We start from the raw sequence: 14,508 nt of genomic DNA, 5'->3' as shown, positions 1-14,508 counted from the left end.
TCTTATATATTCGATTTGCTCTTTCGATGGTTTTTCATAAGAGAGATATAGTAAATTACCCATTGATATGGTCCGAGGGATTATGTGTCTTAGAGTAGGAGTCGTTGAAAGCTCCAAACCAAGTAGCCGACTTATGTTCTTATCTTTCAATTACTCGTAATTTCTTTTTCGCTACGTACTTTCGATTTACGAAAAGCTTTAACACATGATTCACCCTCCTCCCCCTCTCACATGCACTCATCTATCTACAAGTCCTTCTAAGGCGGTTGGGCTATGATACCACTTGTTGGATCGAGTGGACCGATTAGAGGGGTGAATAAATGACCTGTAAATTAAAATTAAAACTTCTCTTACTAACGAACTTAGCAATGACACACACTAATTAAATAATAAAAATAACATGAAAGAGAGTAAGGAGACAGAAGATTTTACTTGGTTATAACCTGGGTGGTTATTACTCTAAATCAAATAAATGCACACTAACAAAACTCCTTTGATAATATGGGAGGCGGAGAAGTCCCTTACAACAGTTGGAAGCTTAAAACATGATTACAAAATTTGATTACAAGTATCTTGTTAAACTAATAGGACAAGACCTCTATTTATAGTATTCTGGTCAAAATTGACTATTTATTGACATGGCAATGAGGGTGCCTCAGTTCCAATGGAGGCGCCTCAATCATACTGACTCTTATCCTCATTATAATGGTGCTCTGGTTGATTTGGCGGATTGGAGGTGCCTTGGTTCATTGGAGGTGTCTTGAGTGGACTAATGTGGATTCTCGCTTTTATTATCTTCTCAATAATGGCTCCTGTTAGGATGTATACTAAAAGCCTAGCTTTTGTAAACATTTATTTTGAAATAAGAATCACATTGGTAAAATGTCTGCATTTATATTAGATGTAGTTGTCCATTTAATTTATATTGTAGATAACATGGTGTTTGGTGTGACACAGAAGATCATGTTATCAGTTCCTTATAAATTATAAATAGTAGCTCACATCCAAGATGGAATGGGGCAAACTATTGGAGTAGTTGTAGTGTAATTTGATATTACTTTATCTTAACTATAAAATTATACTAGTATACTATGTGTGTATTGAGCAAAACCATTTGAGGTTGTTTTTTTTTATACTAACTACATAAAAGAACAAAACCTCTATTATTATATATGTGCGTACTCTTAATCTCGATATAATAACAAGCACGTATACTTAGTATTTATTTCTTTAATTTATCAATGGGTGAGATTTAGTTCGTTAAATCAATAGGCCCGATAAGTTGGAAAATAATATTATTTATATGGTGTGTTGTTGATTATAAAAGGAAATTGTGTCCTAGTAATCTAGATTAATGATGTCCCCTTGAGGAGCTCATAAGGATTATCATGTAAACCCTACAGGTGGATTTAGTCCGACATGATAATGAAATTGAGTGGTACTACTCTTGGAGCTAGATATTAATTAAGTGAGTTGTCAGTAACTCATTTAATTAGTGGGCATTCGATATCTTAAATACATGGAGATTAATGCACTCATAATAAGAAGGAGCCCATAATATAATTTGGGATTAGTGCGGTAGTTCAATAATAACTCTTTAGTAGTATGAGTTATTATTGATGAACTTGAGTTGGGTGTTCGAGGCGAACACAGGAAGCTCAAGCTCATCGGGAGACCAAAACCAATTTCTCCTCCCGGTCCCTGTTGTAGCCTCTATAAAGCCTTGTATCCATAAAGTCCACTTCTTACCCAAGTAATAGGTCGGCCATATCCTTGCTTGGTGCAAGGAGGCCGGCCAAGAATGGGCTTGGAAGCCAAGAGGTGGTTGGCCAAGCTTGGTGCCCAAGTTAGGGGTCGGCCATTAGAAAAGGAAAAGAAAGTTTTGTTTTTAAAATAAAATTTTGTTAAAATCTTTCCTTATTTGTAGTTATCTACAATGGTTAAAAGAGAGATTTTATTTTTTAAAATCTTTCATTTTTTGTAGTTATCTAAAATGGTTAAAAGAGAGATTTTATTTTATTAAAATCTTTCCTTTTTTGTAGTTATCTACAATGGTTAAAAGAAATATTTTAATAGTCATCCTCATGGTTTTAAAAGAGAGTTTTAAAATTTTAAAATCTTTCCTTTTATAGCTATCTACAAAAGATTAAAGAGAGATTTTTATTTAGTTAAAATCTTTCCTTATTTGTAGTTATCAATGTTTAAAAGAGAGATTTTAATTTTTGATAAAACTTTCCTTTTTGTAACCATGATTTAAAAAGAGAAGTTTTAATTAATCTTTCCTTTTTGTAGTTGTCTACATGTTTTAAAAGAGAGAGATTAATTTTTTAAACTTTCCTTTTGTTGTCATGTACAATAGGAAATTTAAAAGAAAGATATTTTAATTATTGTTAAAATTTATTTTTTTAAAGGGAGGCCACAAATAAGGAAGTTTTAATTATGTTTAAAACTTGCATTATTTGCCATGACCAAGGATTATAAAAAGAGAATGAGAGGTTGCTTCATGAGAAAACATAATTCTATTCCCTCCTCTCTTTTCCTTGGGTGGTCGATCACTCTTCTTTTCTCTTCTCCCTTTGGTTTCTCTCCTAGAGGCCAGCGGCAATTGTCTTCCTTCTTCAAGCTAGGGCCGGTGGTACAAGGGAGGAAGCTTTCCACCCTAGAACCGGCAGCAAGAGAAGAGGCTTTCTTCCTTAGGGCCGGCGGCAAGAGAGGAAGCTTATCTTGTTGTGGCTGGTGGCTTGGAGGTAAGGAAGAAGAAGAGAAGGAAATTTCCTATTTTGGCATCTCTTGGTGGCTCGAGTTTCTTGGAGGAAAAGAAGTGGCTCGGGTGGAGTTATCTTGGTAGATCGTCGCCCACACGACGTCCAAGAGAAGGAGAGGAATACAACAGAAGATCAAGAGGTCTTTAGCTACAAAGAAAGGTATAACTAATTAATTAGTTAGTTTTCTTTGCATGGATTCTGAAACACCAATACAAGAGGCTAGCGATTTTATGTTTCGATTTCATGTTATCGATTTTATATTTTGATTTTACATTTCGATCTTGTGTTTCTATTGTGGTCTCTGTATTTAAATCTAGGGTTACTGTAAGAAGTTAAATATCCAATTTTTTTGAAAGACTTTGTCTAAGAAGTGGTGGATGATCCCATAACCAAGAATGCCTAGTGCCTTGCCATGTTTAACCTGGAAGTCAATCTTTGAAATAGATGTTTAATCAACTTTTGTAATATGGTTTAACTTAGGAAGATCACATCGGTTAAACTTGGAGTAAAAATGTTAAGTATCATTTCCAATCCAAGTTTAACTTCTGAAGAGCAACTTGGATTAATAATGTTAAGCATCGTTTGCAATCTAAGTCTAACTTCAGTAGAGCACATGGGTAGCTAGGATAGTTCTATACTTGTACAAATTTTTGTATAGGGGAACTAGAACAGAATCCAGGTGTAGCAACCAACAACTCCATCCCAACGGAGGTGCCTCAACCAATCGAAGATACCTCAAGTACCTTCCACAGCAACAACTTTGTTGTGTGTGAGGTGCCTAAACTCCATCTGAGGCACCTGGACATGAGGTGCCCTAGGTCATCCGAGGTGCCTCGAATGATTAACATCAGAAGTTGACCATCTTTGTTCCACTTGCGAGTGTGATGCTTCGACATCCAAAGTTGAGTCCACCATAACCCAACTCTGACCTTCACCTCGAATAGACTTCCTCCTGGATTCTCATCCTTCGGACCATGTCCTTCTCGCTCTGCTGGTATACTCTTCCATAGTTTCTCATCCCTCGAATGCACCGAGCCCGTCAACTCCCTTCCTATGTCATCATTCTCCCTCGCTGCATCTTCCGCTCGACTTCTTATGTTCCTAAGTTCCTGCACACTTAGATATAAGACATCAAATATGCAGAACCTAATTTAACTTGGTTGATCAATATCAAAATTAATCTGGAGTACTTACAAGTATTTATGGTATCCATGTATGGTTCTGACATTTCTATGATAAATTATATGCATGTGTCAAACACGTACTTTCGGAGGCCTTAAATTTTAACTCAGGTATCAGAATGAGATGCTCTTTGGTTCAAATTAAAGTTTGTCCAGCGATCTATATTTATTACCAAGTGAAACCTATAATGACCCATGTTTCGACTCAAAAAAATATCATTTAAAATCTTTTTGGATTTATCAATGGATTTTGATCAAAACTCATTGATGGAGTTAGAGAACTCTAATCGGACTCATTCTAAGTCTATAGGTTTTTGAAGTACTTAGGAGTCTATATATGCCTAGAGATATTAGTTTGAAGTCATTAACAGCATTAATCAAAAGATTTTCAAAGTTTATGACTTCGACACATACAAATAACTTATCATAGAGATGTTAGAACCAAATATGGACACCATAAATATGTTCGCTTCACTACCCTCTTTTATTACATGTCAATTTTTAAAAATCTAAATCTACTAGGTCTATTAATGAGTTTCGGTCAAAACCCATTAATAGACCTAAAGAGTCTCGATTAGACCCATTTTATGTGCTATAAATTTTTGCAATGCTCCAGAGTCTAAATAGGCCCTTCTTTATTATATTTTAAAAAAATCAACACCGCAGTAGTGTTTTGTTGTTTAAGTTATGATACTGATTTTTAAACACCAACATCAATGTAATGCTAATTTTTAAAAATAATACTATAGTGGTTATTGCATGCATGTAAAATAGAGAGAAGAGAGAAAATTTTAATTTACTTTAAGAGGAAAGAGAAGAGAGAAAAGTAGCTACATGTGGAGAGATAAAAGAGAAAAAAAATAGCTTGATAAATGGATAAAACATGAAGGAAGTATGCCTTTTGGCTAATCTCAAATCTCGATGCATCTTTTGGGGCGATAGGATCCTCTGGTCTGTAATCCTTAGTCTCCTCCTAGTCTGTTCCATAATTTGTACGTTGGATAGCGGTCAGAATTCGGTCAAAATTGGATATGATCTCCCCTGACTTTATCTTCCCACTTAAGTTATAGTTTGGGTTGAGACAAGTGGTCATAGTCCGCCGACGGTTGGGCGGACTGTATGATATCGACCAAGAGGTAACTCGCCCACCATCGGCGACCTCCGGTCGCCTGCCTCAATCTAAAATATAACGTAGGTGGGAAGATGAACCCAGAGAAAATCTCAACCAATTTTAACCGAATTCCGACAACGATCCGACATACAACTTGCAGAAGGAATCAAGAGGAGATTAATAATTACGGACTAGAGTATCTGATCTCTTTTTTGGGCCATCCCAAATATTGGATGTGCCCTTTAGGAAATTTTTAAATATGTATAAAACTTTAAATTATAGGAAGATTATTTATTTTTAAAATTAATGATATGTAAATTATTTTTAAAAATATTTTTATCCGTACATTAATTTAAAGAAATAAAATAAAAATGTTAAAACAGGGAGGAAACTTTAAGATAAAATATAGAGTCGAATAAAAGATAATGTTAAATTCATCTTATATTTACTGACTTTGGTTGTAATTATTTTTTACATTAATGAACAGAAGTGATAAAATAGTATACTCTTTAATAAATTTGAAAGTTAAATGTTGTTTTTTTTTCATAAATCCAATTAATTTGTGAATATAAATTTATATTCCTGAATTACAATCCGTTTCTGGTACGTTCGGTCCTTTTCTCGAAAAGAGCCTCATTATTATTGCAAATTATGTCCGGAGCCCACGTCGCTAATATCATTGCATCTGTCGCCAGTTGTGCTCTGATAGCGGTGCCATGTATTAATGCATTTAATGAAGCCCTAAAAGACGGATCTTCTTCATGGTGTCAACAACAACAATGCCATGGAGTGTACGAGCAAATACTGCTACTGGTCTCCAAAAGTATTTCACTACGGACTACGGAGTTTGTTAAAAAAAAAAAACTATAAAAATAATTTTAAATTTATAGAATCGAACATGTTTCTTCCTCTGTATCAGGTTCAAGTCATTCCAGTCCGACCAAACTTGCCATGCATTTTATTGAACCATAACTCTCACGTTAAATGTAGAGTTCAAGAGCATGCCAATATTGTCATAGCTGATGCAAGTCTATTTATCTCCCCTTTCGGTCCCCTTTCAGAGCATCGGTGGAAAACAAACGTCTCCTATGTAAAACGACTTGACTCTAATCCCGGGCCTATAATTAAACGAGCTGATTTTCAAATGACGAGATTGGAAGTAAATTCTTCCTAATCCTTAAGAAAAGGGTCTCATTCAATAATCCCAACATCTCCTATGTAGGTAGGGTTGAGCAATCAATTATAAATGGTTAAATAGAAATCAAACAAATCCAATTTGTTTAGAAAAATAATCAAATTTGAAATCAAACGAACGCTCTAGGATTACTGAAACAAAAACTTCCATTTTTTTTCCTGTGCGGCTCCAGTACGATATACGACAGTGTGCAAGACTGCTGATATCGATCGTAGCAGAGGAATCACTCATAGAGACGGATACAGGAGATAATCAGGTGGTGTCATGTTATTAGAAAGTTGATAGTCTTATTGACATAGTCATCAAAGTCAATAGAAGGTCCAAGCTGCCCTTGGCTCCGACTCTGGATCGTCCCTAACTTCATGATCGTCCCCGACTCCATGCTATTCTCGATGCTCTATACTATTTCAGCTTCGTGTTGACCCTGACTCCGCACCACTCCTGACTCCGCGCCGCTCAAAGCTCTGAGCATACTCTGTATTTTGGGGCAGGGATCCTCTGGTCCAGGATCCCTGGATCATCCCTGGTCCCTGTTCATTCATTGGTTGGATGAACTAGATCCCATCTATTTAAGAGGTGGGATCCAATTCATCCACCCAATGAATGAAGAGGGCCTCTTTTGGTCCAAAATTTTCTGTACCAGAGAATCTGACCTCATGTATTTGTACCGTTGCTCATGGAAGATACGGACAGCGTTGCCGTTTTCTTCGAAAAACATAAGAAAACACAACCATATATTCTAGGAAACATAGGTAATGTAAATGAAAATCTCGAAATACGTAAAGAGCATGAGGACATAATCACAACTCTATAAAAGTCATATGCCCCTAGGAGCGCGAGCACCCACACATACCTACACTTTTAGTAACCCTAACCACTAATCTTCTTCAGTATTACTAGAGACTTACTTGAATATCAGTACTTGTGTTAGAAAATTTCTAACCATCATTCTAACTCTCTTATTCTTGTTTACTTCCTTTCAGGCTTCGATAGATTTCCCTACAATTTCTTGTTGTTCATCAATGCCAAATTCACTGATGCTCGTTAGTCAACGGTTAAGGCAGGATCAAAGGCAATTAGAGTTAATAAGGAAGGATCAAAATGGTAAACCAAACTGCCCAGTAGTGTTGTTAACGTTCAACTACATTGAAATCTAAGATTTATAGGACATTATATTGTGGCAATAGGCGAACACGTTCGTGCCCAGTGTCCCCACCAATCCATCACAAGACCAACACGGAGGAGATAAATCACATACAGTTACTAGCCTTTGGAATAGTGACTAATACATAAGGAAGGTATTTACCTCGACTTTATCAAAATTCGAATCCTAAACTTCATTATGACAATAACTCATACGCTAACCATTAAACTCATCTAAGGAGACATTATATTGTTAGGGAGCTAGTGAGTGCACTTGGTCAATGTGTATTTTAGAAACTATATGAGTACTGATTATGAAAAATACTTACTACCAATTATATTTATATATAGTACCCAACAAAGAATCTATTTATAGTACTTCTCTGTTTTACAGAGGGCAACCTGGTCTACCCCTAATTACATATTTGCGCATGCAAGCGTACACAAAAACAATTACTTAAACGACGAAGTCGATCATTATAACTCGCCGTGCTCCCATGCTTCTTGGCTGTCCCACTGCATCGTCCATGGTCCCGTCTCAATGCTCTCCCAATCCCAGTTCATTAGCAACTCGTCCTGCAGCACCTCAGAAGACCCGCAGTAGTACTCCACCTGATCAGGCGCCGACAGTAGTGATGTCCATTCCTCGTTCTTCCTCTCCAGATCGATCGAGCAGCTCATGTCCTCGATCATCTTCTCCAGTTCAAGGTCCAGGTCAACGGCGGCGGAGGCGCTGCTCGCTTGATTAGGGTCAGCTGGATCCACTACCACGCTTTGGACCTCGGTGCTCTGCCCCTGCGAAACCGGTGCCGTCTGACCGTCAGCGTCGTCATTCCCTGTAGTGGGAGTAACGGTAGTGGTACTGCCGATCTTCTTCACGGCCGACTTGTTCGTCCGGCCGCCGCGCCGCTTTCCCCCGTCTGGGAGCTTGCTGAGGTCGATCGCGACGCTGCAGCTGATTCGCCAGTGACTGTGAATTCTCCGACTCAGGTGCGAATTCCAGTAGTTTTTGATCTCGTTGTCGGTCCTCCCCGGGAGGTGCCCGGCTATGGTGGACCACCTGTCATTATATAACAAAAGGAAAAAGCTCATGCCTGCCGTCGCTTTTGTAGGCCAAGTTAATTTAATGCGGTCACATGTCACAATGCGTCGATATGCATGAACGCCCACGGTGTTGAGAAACTTCCCTGTAATTGTTTGATGACCAATCAACAAACAAAGACGAGGATGTTTTCTTACCACTGCGATCGATCTATACACTTTTTTTCTTAATTTATTTTGCATGAGAGAACGATGCGATTGCCAGGTGTACGACAACTTGCCCATGGGAAAAAACTCATACACGTAGCTCGCTAGGGCCCACTGCCTGCGTAGATGTTGACGTGGTCAAACCGGCCACGGTAATTATCTTATCGTGCGCACAAACTTCAAAAGCTTGAACGAAAATATAGTCTCCAGCCAATAAATGAACGACGAAAAGAAAAAAAAAACAAACTTGAAGGAAAAGTTTAAGGAGAAAGGCATGCTCAACGGCCGGACAAAATAAGGATACTCTGAGATTGGATATATGTTGGTTATATAAGAACCTGTTGCCAAGTGTTGCATGCAGCTTGAGGATGATCTCCTCCTCCTCTTTGGTAATGTTGCCTCTCTTCAGGTCGGATCTGAGGTAGTTTATCCACCTCAATCTACAGCTCTTCCCGCATCTCATTAGCCCTAATATATAGCATGATCAACTTCAATATGTTATTAGCTTAGCACATGGAACTAATTAATCTACATATATAAGCATACGATCTATCGATCTACCTGCATTCTTGGGGAGCGATCTCCAGGATCCTTCGCCGTTAGAAGCGATATACTTGATGAGGATCTCGTCCTCCTCGGCTGTCCACCTCCCCTTCTTCATCCCGACCTTGACGCAGCACGGAGCTCTTCCCATGGCGTCGGTGGCGATTGAGCAGAGCTAGCCTGAGCCGGGCGAGAAGTATTTATAGTGCCGGAGTTCACTGCGGGTTTAATATCGCCAGCTGTGCGCATTAGCGGGCCAGGGGCCTTTATGGAGAGGAGGGGAAGAAGAGAGGGAGGAGGAGCGATGCGGGGTGGGAAAGAGGGACGCGTGTTTCGCTTGCACCTGCGCGTTGTCTTGGCCTGGCGCGGCGCCCGTACGCCCTTCGCGGATTTCCAATCAACCACGTTGCTGCGGCGCTCCACTGCGCTGCGGGGTCTCTGCTTTGCTCTGCTCTCCTCTACGTTTAATTCTCAAACGTCTTCTTCGCTTCCTCGGCTCATTTGTAAACAAATTAAAGGTTACCTATTACGTTTTGTGTTCGAGCTTATTTTATTTATTCAATATAAGTAAGCTAATTATATAAATGTTTAAAAGATTACTATATATATATATATATATAAATATATATAATAATAATAAATATAATAAATTTTATAAAATATTCTCATTAAGGAAGTTTTTATTAAATTTATAAATAAATAAAATTATAATATAAAATTTGATAAAACTAAAAATATAAATTTTTAAAATAAGTTCGAAATTAAAATTCATTAATATGTAAATAAATAAAGCCCAGACTAAATTCAAACTAAAATAAAATCAAAATTGAATAACTATTTGAATTAGCAAATTAATTAATTTTAAAGTTGCCTTTATTTATGTAATTTATTTATTCCCTAATTGAGTTTTACGTGGTCGACTAAGCTTGAGTTGATTTAAGTTGAGGTACGATTTTAATATTTGATCAATATGGTAGTTGGTCGAGACGTCAAATAGGTCAAAGTTGATCGGATATTTGACGGTCAATCAATATATTAAGTTGGTTGAGTAAAAAATTAAATAGATTGAAGTTGACCAGATACTTAATAACAATGACATAGCCAGAATTTTAGGTTAGGAATGATTTTCAAAAATTTTAAATATTAGTGGAAATCAATTTTCACCCTCCAAAAATCTAAATTTTAAATTTGAGTAGCTAAAATGAATTTAAATTAGAAATTTTCAATTTGAACTGTTTAGTTCTAGTTGAAATAATAATCCGTCAATCTTTATGGTTTATCTGTAACTCAAAGTCAAATTTTTTTTTATGATTTCGTTTCCTCGTACTATTTAATATTTATTCTCAAAGTATGATGTGTAATTTATAAATTTTCTAAATCTCCCTGTGCCCTGGATAAATTCCCGTAAAACAAATGGTCCGTTGTTTGTTTTCACTGGGTGCATTTATATATCTATTTATAATTTACAAACTAGAATTAGATTGAAATTAAAGTCTTTTCTATCTTCAACAAAGCCAAACTCATGTTTATGATGAAAAATTAAATCATTTTCACAATATTAGAGAACATATTTGACAGCTTTAGTAAGGATGGATGGTTCAAATGTAAACATCAAGTTAGTAAAAGGGGTGATAGTTGATCAAAAACCAACATGACCGGCTTAAATAATTTCTTCAGGAATATTCATTCTTATGATATAAGATTTTACTCTTTTGTTTATTCTGAATTGTAACACTGTATTACATTATTATATGCTGTCGTCTTCATGTTAATAGGAAGATAAGTAAATCATAAAGTTATCTTATAGTCGATCTTCAAATAATTAGATAATTAGGGAGTGAAAAATTTTTTTTCCCTAAAGACATACACCATCAAAAACTGATCCTTGTTTCATTGTAGATTTTATCGTATATATCTCTCACAGTCCTTCTCTAAATCGTAGATTTTATAGGTGACCGCTAAAAATGAATAGAACTAGGAGAGAGATTTAAAAATCCCATGATTTGATCATGAGCTCGTCGAGAAATAATTTGAGTAATCAAAGAAAGAAAGTTATCTCGATCCTATACAATTCATCTTTAGAAACATCAAAATGAAGGGAAGGAAGAAGTTAAAATCACATATATATGTTTAATAAAATCTAATTTTATTTTAAGTAAGAGGTGTTGCTACCCTTTACAAACAATGTGCAAGTTTGATTCGTTCTAATTGTCATTATTTACTCATTCAATATTATATTGCCTCTAATCTCCTCCATTTTAGTTGTCGTTTATGCGTTAATCTTCCCTAGGTAACAGTGCAATGGCGGGATGCATTCAAGTTTTTTTTAGACATAAAAGATTAAATCTTAATTTCGATAAATTAACATATAAATATTTCTTAATGAACGACTGATCTATGAATATTGAACTGATTGACTTATGAATATTGAATTAATGAGTTATCCGTTGTGAGTATTTTTTTAATTTATTCTGATAACTTATAAATTTTTTTATATAATTAAATTGATCATTCTAAAATTAATTGGTATAAATTGGATGTTAATCTATTATAGATCATCCGGGTCAACGAAATTGAGAATTATAATTTACAGGACTAAAAAGTTTTTTTTAATAAAAACAAAAAAAATCTCAATAACAAAATTTGATTTAAATTTAAGGGAAAAAAATGTCAGAACTGATAAGTAAATTTCATATATATAAATAATATGTTGCCTAATGTTTCATGCACAACCGTGAGTGATGTATATATATATATATATATATATATATATATATATATATATATATATATATATATATATATATATATATATATATATATATATATATATATATATATATATATATATATATGATATTGTCAACTCAATTTTTTTATAAAAATTATTTCTTTTATTCTCTCTCCCTTTCCGCCTTTTATTCAAAATGACGGCTTGACTTTTTTTCCAAATCTAAATTTCCCTCGCGCTCTCTCTCTCGCTCGCTCGCTCATTCTTTCGCCATCGTCTTCTGTCGCAGCTCGCTCCTGCCGGCAAGCAAAATAAAGATGATGCAAGCTAAGTACAACTTACAGTCACATGCTTGTTCTGGAATTGACTGAAAGCTATTGGATCGAGACGCACGTGAGAGGGGAGGTGAATCATGTGATTTTGAAAAACTTTTCTTTTCTTTTAAAATAAAAAAAATGAGTGCAACCGAAATAAAAATAGAAACATGAAAGTACAAGAACACAAGCGGTTTTACTTGGTTAGGAGCGTTCAGCGACTCTTACTCCAAGACACAGATCCCGCGGATCTATCGATGGGTTATCTACTAATAGCCTCTTTTGGAACTGTCGGAAGAGAGGATCGATTACAAAAAGAATCGAAACAAGTGTAACACGCTACACTTTTCCTTTTGCTATAATTAAATACAAAACTGAATTTCATTATCCAACACTTTCGAAGATGATCGGCTTAGGGTCAATGTCGGACGACTCCTCAGTAGTAGTGGAACGCAGCAACATTGTAGCGGAGTAACAACAGGAAGCCAGAGCAGTTAGAACTTCAAACGGATGCATAGAAACTCGTAGAAGAGTTGGTGAAGAAGGCTTGGTCGAGCAGCACCTTTATAGAGTATGGTGTAGGATCGTTGGGCCGGCTAGAAGGGTTGGTAAATAACCTGTCAATTAAAAACAGACAACCCTTCCTCGAACGATTAAGCTAACACTTGTAAAATGAATTAAGCAGATAAATAAAAGCATAAAAGAAAAGACGAGGCACCAGATGTTTACTTGGTTACAACCGATGTGGTTGTTAATCCAAGGAAGATTAAGCTCAAAAACTCCTTTAGGCGGAGAAGCCTCTTACAACGTTTAGGCACAGAAAATAGAAGCTTAACTACAACTAAAGCACACAAGTGTTTGGAAATAGAATGATCGTGATTGTTGAAAAGCTTCTGGACCAAGGCTATATTTATAGCCTTGGTCGGGGCGCCTGGAAGGGTTCCGGGCGCCCTGGGGGGATAAAATTTATCCCCCAACGGTTGGATCGAGTCAAAGCTCGATCCTGTGAAAAAGTCACTTCCGGGCGCCCCGGACAGTTCCGGGCGCCCCGGAGCCAAAAGTCAACCCAGTTGACTTTTGGTCCGTGCTCTCTTCTCCGGTTCAGCTCGCCTCTGGTCCGGGTCTTTCTGCTCCGGCTCCGCTTGCTTGGGTGATCTCTGACATCCGGAATAGGGCTCACCCGAACCCATCTTCCGGTCTTCTCGAGCGTGCTTCCCTCCGGCTTCTCGTCCCTCGGAATTGCCGCGTGTCCCTTCTCGTCCACCAGCGTACTCATCCGCAGACTTCGTCCCTCGGTCGCACCCCGTGCCGACCTTCGCGCTAGCTGCGTCTCTTGCTCCCCGAGCAATCTTCCGCTCCGGCTTTCGTACCTCGGAACCACCGCGTGCACTTCCTTCTCGTCCGCCGGTGTACTCTTCCGCAGCACCTCGTCCCTCGGACGCACAGCGTGCCGTCCTTCTCGCTAGCTGCGTCTTCCGCTCGAGTACCTGTGCTCCTAAGCTCCTGCACACTTAGACACAAGGTTAGAAACAACGCAGGACCTAACTTAACTTGTTGATCACACCAAAACAACCTTGGGGTTCCAACAATCTCCCCCTTTTTGGTGTGATCAACCCAAGTTAAGCTAGGGTCAAAAATAGATATGAAAAATTAAACAATGTTCAATTTTCAATTTTCAATAACGTTTGCAACATGATAGAAAAAATGAATTCTACCTCCCCCTAGACTTATACTTTCCCTCTTCTCCCCCTTTGATCACAATAAAAATGGGGTTTGAGAAAAAAAAACAATCTAAGGGTTTGACACTTAGAAAGATTATAGAAATCTATTTCAATGATTTTCCGAGAAAGCATATTTCCAAGTTAAGGAAAAAGATTTCTAAGTTAACGAATAACTTTTAAAAAATTTCTAAGTTTTCATCAAAAAAAACTTTCTAAGCTCAAAAATTTATGCAAGAAAATTTAGGAAGATTGATAACATTAAAAGAATTTTCTATGCATTTATTTATTTTAATACTTATATCAAAAAATTTTAAATTTCCATTTCAATTTATTAGAACTTCTTAAATCACACTTTTTCAAATTTAAAGCCACAAATATTAAACGTGCAAAAAAATTGTATCATGTTAATTTCTATAATTTTTTGAATTTCTACTTCACAAAAATATTTCAATGGCATAAACTTGATAAAATTTTTCGACAATCTAAAAAATTCTTTCGGCAATGTGCAAAATTTGTTTGAAAGAATATTTTGTGATAAAAATTCTAATTTGCAGGA

The 14,508-nt window shown here is 36.7% G+C and overlaps 1 protein-coding gene across 2 annotated transcripts; it reads right to left on the bottom strand.

Moving 5' to 3' along the window:
• Positions 1 to 7,735: 7,735 nt before the first annotated feature.
• LOC121995590 (myb-related protein P-like) lies at positions 7,736 to 9,742 on the bottom strand. 2 transcript variants are annotated; one of them, XM_042549318.1, is made up of 4 exons: positions 9,530 to 9,725; positions 9,205 to 9,404; positions 8,982 to 9,111; positions 7,736 to 8,455 (listed from the first exon to the last, which is right to left on the bottom strand). In XM_042549318.1, the coding sequence occupies exons 2-4, from the start codon at positions 9,335 to 9,337 to the stop codon at positions 7,873 to 7,875; spliced, it is 846 nt and encodes a 281-aa protein (XP_042405252.1). In that variant the 5' UTR covers positions 9,338 to 9,404; positions 9,530 to 9,725; the 3' UTR covers positions 7,736 to 7,872. The 2 variants fall into 2 exon arrangements, with proteins under 2 accessions (XP_042405252.1, XP_042405251.1); XM_042549317.1 differs by having other exon boundaries at positions 9,205 to 9,742.
• Positions 9,743 to 14,508: the final 4,766 nt, after the last annotated feature.

The sequence above is a fragment of the Zingiber officinale genome, chromosome 6A, assembly GCF_018446385.1.
Source record: "Zingiber officinale cultivar Zhangliang chromosome 6A, Zo_v1.1, whole genome shotgun sequence".
Taxonomy (NCBI): domain Eukaryota; kingdom Viridiplantae; phylum Streptophyta; class Magnoliopsida; order Zingiberales; family Zingiberaceae; genus Zingiber; species Zingiber officinale.
This window is presented reverse-complemented; position numbering and strand designations above follow the sequence as displayed.